This window comes from Cryptomeria japonica, chromosome 5 (assembly GCF_030272615.1).
Source record: "Cryptomeria japonica chromosome 5, Sugi_1.0, whole genome shotgun sequence".
Lineage (NCBI taxonomy): Eukaryota > Viridiplantae > Streptophyta > Pinopsida > Cupressales > Cupressaceae > Cryptomeria > Cryptomeria japonica.
The window spans coordinates 672,331,216-672,340,442 of NC_081409.1; the positions used below are offsets into that span (position 1 = coordinate 672,331,216).

Consider the following 9,227-nt stretch of genomic DNA (forward strand, 5'->3'; position numbering starts at 1 on the left):
CTTATTTGTAGAAGGTGAGCAAGACAAATGTGGAATCACTTGCATTAGGCTAATCACAATTTCTTCCTAGATTGCATTACCAAGTTTCCACTAGCAATAGCCTACTCCTTATAGTCCACCTCTAGAATCCTTACATTTGAATGCTTCTTGCTAAGATTCTTAGAACAAGAAATTTTATTAATTTATTTATTTAGAGTCAATCTTTATTGAAGACGAGCAAACCTCCTTGTCTCTATTTGGCAAGGGTTACCCTTCAATAGTATTATGGTGAGTAAGCTTCTTTTTTTCTTTTTCTTTTTTCTCTAGAAATTTTGCTTCCTCTTATTGTTCAAGAAAACATTAGTAGAGTGGTTTACTTTGAGGCACCTTTGGCACACAATTGGTAATTTTCATAAACAATCTACTGAACTAAATGTCCCAATTTAAAAGACAAGGTGATTGAAGAAGAAAGTACTTTATTTCAACTCTTAGCTACACAGTGGCAAACAATATATGCTTTTTGGATTTGGTCACCACATCAAAAGCTATTACCTAATGAAAAGAATTAGCAATACCCATCAAAACCTCCTCTCAATATTTCAATGGAAAGCTTGGTAGCCTAACCCAGTTTGGGACCCTATTAATGCATCCCTTCTTAGCAAGAAACCATTGAAACTTGATTTCTATTTTTAAAGTTAAATCCTTGACTTAGCAAGAAAACACGAGCCATTTAAAAGAGTCTAAACACAATTTTCATGGTTCAAAAAGGAGATGAAAATAATCCATTACTCCAAGCATCAAGTTTGGCCTAACTCCTAAAATTTTCCAATAAGAGAATTATCCATCATAAAGGATGACCTTTATGCAAATGAATCAAGATTTCAAAGAATCATGCCCTTACCTTCCCTTATTGGTTCCAAAGACAAAGATTAAGCAAGAATGGAGCAAGGTTTACCTTTAACAACTTTAGCCTAGGATTTCTTCTAAGTAGTGCACTAATGATGCATATAGAACTAACAAGCCCACAAGATGTCATAGGCCTATCCTTCTTTTCCTCCAAACATAGAGTTTCAAGGACCGTGCAACATGATTGCCACATCTTTAAGCCCTTTCAAATTCAACATGTTTGACTCATTATGCATCTTAGAACCAAAACATTTAATTGCCACCAATGCATGTAGGCACACAGAGGGACAAGAGAACATTATATCCCCCCTTCACCATCCTAGCAACACAAATAACTTGAAAATCCTTTTATATTTTCCAAGTGAAACCTCACAAGGAACACATACAATGTCACACATAGACCTAGGGAAAAGAAAACCCCTTTTCAACCCTTATACGAGTCAATATAAGTAGGATAACCTTGTTTTGAAATAGCTAGAGCAACTGTGGGAGGCATGAAATCCTTGGAATTAGAGGCCCCCTTTGAAGGGCCATTGTTTCACCATAAATTATGATCTAAAATATTTTTTGACAACCCTCAACCTAAAGATTAACTAATCTTTCCTCCTCCTCATACAAATCCACAATCCATTTGTCCTCGTCTTTCCCAACATCATCGTCTAGATCAACTTTAATCCTTAGCAAGGTGATTTCCTTGCATGCATTCCCCCACTCTACAACATATTCAAAATATCCTTGAAAATGATTATTTTTTCTACATGATGAGATAATGATTTGTAGCATTGATCCATAAACTCTAACAAATAACTAGAATTCAACAACTAAAATCATTTCTTATATTTTTGTTTGTTCTAACATTTGAAAATTAAAGAGGCATAGTTGTTGATGGAAAATTATAAATAAACCATGGGGGCTTCACTTAGTGAACTTGAGTTATAGCACGCGTGTTCATGTCATACTAAAAAATCTCCCTACTTTCAAAAAATATTGCCCTAAACTCCTTTTTTGTCACCCCCTCCCAATACGCAACCTGAATTAAAAACCCCCCTATTTTCACCAGCTATTGTATTTTTTCATAGCCTGAATAAAAAATCCCCTATTTTCACTAGATAAGCAATATATTATTTTCTATTTTTGGGATATTAAACCCCCCAATATGAATGCACGTGATATTTAATATTGCCTAGCTAGTGAAGCCCCCATGAAATAAACACGCTACAAATAAAATGAATCAACTAAAGAAAATCAATATTTTACCTTGGAAACCCATGAGGGAGAAAACTAGCTTAGTAACAACAATCAGTCATCTACCTAACTATTATTTATGTCAAAAACAAGCATACCAAAAAAGTACAACGACTATTTTTCATAATCTCATGTCTTCCTCTACTCCCCAACACTAGTTGGCTCATGTGCCTATTGCCTCTCCCACATCGTCTGAGTACCTGGAAGAGTCTTTGCTACTTGATGCACCATTCGTGGGATCTGATACTCACTCCCCTAGTTTTTGGGGGTTATTAATGGAGGGTTTCTACTTTGTGGGGTTGGGGCGTTTGGGTTGGTCATGCCTGATTTTGATGTCCCTACTAATAATAAAAGGATATTTTCTCTTGGTGCTTTTTTTGGGGTCGATGGTGGTTGTGCCCCTTGAAACCTGTTACTATTGTTGGTGTTCAAAGCTTTACTTGTGTGGCTAGTGCTACTATTGTTCATCCTCCTAGGGGAAACCTTGCTATCTTCTCTGTGCCAAAATTTCCTTTGTGATGTGCAAGCATGGTGTGGTGGATAATGAGGACTTTCATCAATGTTGTAATTTGGTGTGGTGGATAATGAGGACTTTCATCAATGTTGTGATTTGATGTGTTAGTTCTTTGGTCTTTGTCCTACTCTTTGAGATATTTATAGCTAAGCGTTGGATTCTTGGAAGCCCTTAGTGTCTAGTGAGATTAATCTCTTCCCTTCTGCTAAGGGTGTTTTCATTGCTTCTTTTGCTTCTTCCAAAGATGAAAACTTGCTGCTAAATAAGTTGTGGGCTTTGGGGAGTACACTCCCTCTTGATCAAACCTTGTACTTCCTTTAATCCTCTTACCAAACCACTAAATGTGTGTTTGGTGTGGGTTCAACTTCCTAATCTCCTCCTCCAATTTTGGGAGGCTTCTTGTTACGAGGTCATTAACAACTTTATTGGCCACTTCTTGAAGGTTGATGATTCCACTTCCTTCATGGGGCATTCTAATTTTTCTTGCATGTTGGTAGATATTGAGATATCCAAACTTCTTCATGGGGATATGATTCTGATTGTTAGGGATAGGCTTTGGACTTAGTCATTGGAATATGAGGGCCTCCCCTTTTGATGTCTTTATTGCTTCTCAATTGGTCACTTGACCATGAATCATTCTCTCTTATGTCATCAAGGCGTTGCTACATGGTGGAAGGTTGCTAATGGTGATCACTTGACTATCTAGTCTTCCAATTATGACGACTCCTCACAGGATGACGAAGAGTGTCATGTTGCATCCTTGTAACCTATGAACCTTTTTTGGGAATCTCTTGTCCTATGTTTATAGCCTACTTTTCTTGTTGCTCTTGTACAACCTTTCATCCAAGAAACATTCAAAATAGAACAATCATTCACAACGCTCAAATCTCCTATAGGGTTGAATTTGAGCCTAATTGGTTGTTCACCAATGAAATATTTCAGAAATGGTTCTTAGTTTGCATTATTAAACTAGCTCATTTTCCTACATTTTAAGTTTATCAAATAATGTAATGAGAATAAGTACTTTCCATTCCTTTTCACCCAATTCCATTAATTAAACAATGATTAAACCTAAAATTTATGAGCAAAGAATGAAAAAATAAATTCTATATATTCATTAGAAAAATTACACTTATTTTTTTTTGAATCCTTACCTAGATTCCAAGGATGGGATAGTGAATATGAGAATTCTAAGAATCGGTTCATTATAGTAGTAATTTTTTCTTTCTTAGATAAATTCCATATAATTTCCAAATCAACTATATTTTTCATTCTATGTCATCTACGTGAACCTAGATCTAATGTCCATGAGTGCAAAAATGGTCATAGTGCATAGTTTTTACTATGATTTATAGTAATAGTCTAGTAGATATATAATTATTAAAATTTTCACACAGATATTGGTGGTATGTATAAATTACACCTTTGGGTAATATTTTGAATCATGGAGGTCATGTTATGCTTGGTCAAAACAATATGTAGGCTTATTACATAGATTTCAAACAAGAATTAAGGATACAAGAAAGTTTTCTTGCCAATACAATTATGATGCTCTCATAAATAATTAATAGCAATGCTCTTAAATGACTTATAAATTATTCATGATGATTTTCAGCATATTAAAAAATGATAAATGTATATACTTAAAAAAATTATAATGAAACACAAAAATCAGAACAAGTATGCACTAGGACAACTCACAATGGCTACTGAACTTTGGGTCAATAATATGTAAACTTACACTTTACATTTATAAATTTCAAGGTTTAGATTTATAATTCAGGAAACATACTACATCAAATTAGTACCTATTAATATGATCCAAGTTCAAGAGAGATATTTAAGGACTAATATCAATCTCAAAGGTTGAGTGATAATGACTGTAAGATATTGTGATGTCATGATATAAAATTATACAAAAATATGCTACTTACAAATTAGTCATTCTTTTATGTGTCAAAATATATTAGTGTCTCATTAAAAAATCTAACAATTTTGAGGCAAATGATATATGTAATAATAAACATAGTGGTTTTGTATAAGCTTGTCTTAATAAAAGGAAGTATGTGAACATTTTTTGAGGTTTGCTAAAATTGGATTGAGCATACCTTCTAAGTTGCATAATGTGAAAGTTTGGATTGGGATTTGTGATTGTTTTGTTCTCATTTACTTTTGAACATGGATAAATATAGCAAGAGTTCTTGAGACTTCAAAATACTTGCATGGCGACTCTACCAACATATTGTAATCTTGTTCTTGAGATACTACATTGAGTTATGTTGGTGCTTTTTGATGTTGTTTCTTCCTATAGAAAGGTTTTCCCATGGTACATATATGGTGTTATCTCGTGGGATGTTATTACTCTTTTGCGTTGTGAATTCTAAATAGTTATTTTACATTTTTTTCTCTCACAAAAGTTATGTAGAAATATTTTATTAATATTTCAAATCTCATCAGTAAGGACATCAATTATAATTGTGTTGGCATCCAAATATAAGGATAAAGGTGAATAGATATACAATTTCTATTATTACAATAATTCTATCTAACTATTGTAATCTCTATATATCATGTATAATTTTTATGCAATATTTTCACGTATAACAATTTAAAAATAAAATTCAAACCCCTTTATATAAAATAAATATACTAATTTAAAAATTTTCAACCATTGGCCCACTCTACGTACACAATATTCTAATGTTAAATTTTACTTCCTATTAATATGAACAACACAAAAAATATTATTTGTTTGGTACATAGAATGTATTGCTACACATTGATTACATCAATAGAAGATGACAATATAGTTTAAACATCTAGTAGAATAAAATTCTTAGTTTCATCACTTAGTACACAATAAATTTATAGTAAATAGGTAGCGTAGCTAGCAATATTCATACTAACATAGATTATTAGCTCATGTAATATAGCTTTTCACACCTCACAACCTAATCAACAATATCCCAACTTACATTTTAATTGGTTGAACCAATATTTTTCAAATATGTTCTCTTATATCTTTAGTGGCAACACTAAAACCATCTCCCTCTTTGTAAAAGAGTTGAGTACCTCTTGACAAGTTAACTACATGTTGGTACACCATCCTTTTTAAAATATTCCCACATTAGTTCTTTCAATAATTTATCTTGGAAGGATTTAAGATAATCCAAAGATTCTTCTTTTGTTGAATTAGGGTTATCTCTCATATAGCATCTTACACAAGAAGCTTCCTCAACCCTAGTAGCTTCAACCTGTATTTCATCACACATCATAATTTTAACTCAAACATCTTTCCTAAATAAATAGGACATTAAAAGAAGGATAAAGAAATTAAAAATAGTTGTAGCTCCATATTTGAAAATACCTTGAATGCATCAATATCATTGCTCAATCGAAAGGCGTGTGTGAAATATCATGTAACTTTGAAGGAAAATCAAAATTTGGAAGAATGTTCTCTGGAAGAATTGTATCTAATGTTTTTGATTTCAAAGTAGCATTGACTAGGGCGTCAATCCTTTAACATAGTCATAGACTATCAACAACCAAAAACATAGACCCAGATAGGCAGGTGGACAAAGGGCCCTGCAAAAACATAGACAACACAAGCCCAAATCAAGGAGGAGAGGAAACACCCACACCTTGATTGGGGAGAGTTTGGGGAAGGGGGGAGGACCTCCCCTTCCACCTACGGTGAACAATCGTCCATGCAATTCTATCCTTCAAATCAACAAGGGGGAAATCATTCAGAGGGGGTTCCTTGTAACAAGGACCAAAAAGATCATCATTAGGCTCCAAGGGAGCCGTAGAAGAATGAACAGGTGCCACATCAGGTGCAACACAAGTAGCCTCTAGATGTTGCAGAGAAGCTATAGAAGGTCGTTGAGGGGCCGTCGAAGGCAGCATGGTCTCAGAATCTAAAGGAACGCTAGAAGGGTTACTAGGTGACTCTTCATCCAATCCTTTCGAAGGTTCATCTGAAGCGTAAATAGTTAAATGATCCAGTGTAGCATCCTTCCACCATGTTGCAGCCCCCTTGCAATATGAAGTAGAGCAGTTCAAAGCCAAATGTCCAGTAGAGAAACACTTCCGACAGCGAAAGGGGAGACCCTCAAAGTTTAGTGGTTGTGTCCAAGGCCTATCCCCAACCATGAGCACCACATCTCTAGGGAGAGGAGAAGCAACATTAATGTCAACCTAAATGCGAGTGAAGGTGGAATGTCCCATTGAGGAAGTGTCATCGTCCACCATCAGGAAGTGACCAATGGAGTTGCCAATGGCCTCATAGCAGGATTGTTCCCAAAAGTGCAGGGGAAAATTCGAGAGACGAACCCAAATTGGATGCACGTTAAGTGGTTTAGTAAGAGGGTTGAAGGTAGTGGTCCAGGGCTTGATAGAGAGAGGGTGGGCACCCCAAGCCCGCAACTTCCCCATAATCAAATCTCGATCAGTCAAGGAAGTAAAGGAGGTGATGAGAAAGCCTTTAGCATACAGGAAGAGCTCAACATTGGAAGCAACCAAGGGTTTCCATGAGTCACTTACCCAACAATGTAGGTCTAGTAGGGAGGGCTAGAGCCTAGAGAATTTGCACACAAGGGCACAATGTTGATAGAACCCTATGTTGTCCACAACATCCTGCCCAAAGACAACCATAGGGGATGACTTGGCACAGGGGAGAGGATGAACACCCTTGGAGAAAGCTGTAGATCTCGCCACACAAGAAAAGCTATGCTTACTAGTAGGCAGGGGCATACATGAGACAACATCCAAAGTACCCGTACAAGAAAAGTCGACGTATGTGTACAGTGAAGAATTCAAAGTGCCTCCTTTATGCCTTTGTCATTCCACTACCTGCTTCAAGATTTAGTTAGGAGAAGTTTATGATAAAGAGATTTTCATAAAAAGAATGCTGTTTCTGAATTTAATTGTGTTCAAGATTTTTGCATCAATATTTCGGATCATATTTTAGAATAGATCAATATTTTCAAAACAAAATAAGGGAAGCCCTTTATTATGTTTACTGGTTTGTTTCTTAAAACAGATTCATCATCATAATAAAGAAAGCAAAAAAATAAATTATAATATGATTTCTTTGACTCTCTTTTGACTCTCTTTATCCTGATGATTGATGGATCTGTTCTAAGAAACAAACCTGCAAACATAATCAAGGGCTTTCTTTGTTTCCTTTTGGATATGCCGATCTATTCCAAGGCGTTCAACGTTCTCCACCATGGAAAGGCGTTCCTGGGCATCTCCATTGGACATCTCCTCCACTTCCCTAATCAGTTTCTCTGCACGTTCTACATAACAAGGACCCTGCAGCGCAATACAATCCATCAAGTGAATAAAACATATTAACAAAGCAAAGCAGAACTTCAGAGTAGAATGTAGAAGACTGTAAAACAAAAGAGTAGATGCAGAAGACTGTAAAACTAACTTACGTTGTGAGCTTTTGGAAGGGAGTCGATGAAATCATCTTCCCCCAAGTTGGGGTGATGATTGTTTCTGCGCCACACAGTAGATTGTTGAGTGGGTGAAGCGTTGCAAAGTATTAAACACATGAGCAAACATCTTAAGCTCATTACTGGCTCATTACTTAGATGTTTATATACATGTATTGAGAAGTCCTGGCTTTCTGTGTGGATGGGTTGTTGAGAAATGAAAATACCAGAGTGAAACGAGAAAGAGAGATGGAAGCCATTCTCAGATTGATTTCAGAGATGCAAAAGCTTGATGGGTATTTAATGCCTCAATTCCACCTATTCTTTCTGTGCTTGTAAAACGCTAACTTTTCAAACAAGTGATTCTCTTGTGTGAAGCGTGGAAGATAATGAGTAGGTACCCCAAATCCCAATTGGCCAATTATATTCTGACATATGTGGATTGAAAGTCTCATTTGTGGAGCTGGTGATCCGACTGCATTTAGAGAGATAAAATCGCAGGAACAAGTATGGGATATTATTATCGTGTGGCCTGCATTTTTTTATTTTATTTTAATCCTTTCTTTTTTTTCGGTGGGGGAGTCCCCGTTGTATTTCAAGTATGTTTTTGGTATTATTATTATTATTATTTTGAAATAGGGATCGCGTATTGGAAATCATTTTGTTTGTTTCTTTTGACATGAAATAAGGATTCATTTCTACCAGTAATGGAAATTGGTTTGTTTGTTTTGGAGACGGAATAAGGACCCATCTTTCATATTGACTAGAAATCGTTAATAATGACATGCTATTGTATGGCATACATTTTTTATCTCAATTATTGAATGTAGCAACTATTCCAATTTACAATTGTTTCCTTTGAAGCAAAAATAGGATGCACTTTCACAAGAGTAGAAACCATTTTGTTTATTTCCTTTGTGATGAAATAGAGACCCACGACCCTACCCCCCAAGTACTAAATATCACTATTACTTTCAGACTATTGAGTGGCATGCATTTTTTTACTATTTTAAAATGCTGACTACTCAATCTCAATTGACACCTGCTAATATTATTAGGTAGGGGAAAGGACCCAGTAGTTGAGCATGTACCAATTGTTGTGAGGGTTGTTGATACCTTTTGTTCCAAAAATTGAACAAATA

The 9,227-nt window shown here is 35.4% G+C and overlaps 1 protein-coding gene across 3 annotated transcripts; it reads right to left on the bottom strand.

Annotated features, from left to right (window-relative positions):
* Window positions 1–5,457: 5,457 nt before the first annotated feature.
* Window positions 5,458–8,442, bottom strand: LOC131039542 (alpha pinene synthase, chloroplastic). 3 transcript variants are annotated; one of them, XR_009104667.2, is made up of 3 exons: window positions 8,086–8,442; window positions 6,012–7,960; window positions 5,458–5,898 (listed from the first exon to the last, which is right to left on the bottom strand). XR_009104667.2 is itself a non-coding variant. In XM_057972328.2 (3 exons), exons 1-3 carry the CDS (start codon window positions 8,224–8,226, stop codon window positions 7,492–7,494), a joined length of 309 nt encoding a protein of 102 aa, XP_057828311.2. In that variant the 5' UTR covers window positions 8,227–8,434; the 3' UTR covers window positions 5,458–7,491. The 3 variants fall into 3 exon arrangements, 2 of the variants coding, with proteins under 2 accessions (XP_057828311.2, XP_057828310.2); XM_057972328.2 differs by having other exon boundaries at window positions 5,458–7,495; window positions 7,797–7,960; window positions 8,086–8,434; XM_057972327.2 differs by having other exon boundaries at window positions 5,459–5,898; window positions 7,797–7,960; window positions 8,086–8,436.
* Between the last annotated feature and the right edge of the window lie 785 nt (window positions 8,443–9,227).

Bases quoted from the DNA above. Each gene is read 5' to 3' on its own strand.
- LOC131039542 (XM_057972327.2), bottom strand. From the start codon at position 8,226: ATGAGCTTAAGATGTTTGCTCATGTGTTTAATACTTTGCAACGCTTCA. The intron at 7,961-8,085 runs GTAAGTTAGTTT...ATTGCGCTGCAG, and splicing joins CCCTTCCAAAAGCTCACAAC to GGTCCTTGTTATGTAGAACG. The intron at 5,899-7,796 runs GTTTGTTTCTTA...GATGAAATACAG, and splicing joins GCCCTTGATTATGTTTGCAG to GTTGAAGCTACTAGGGTTGA.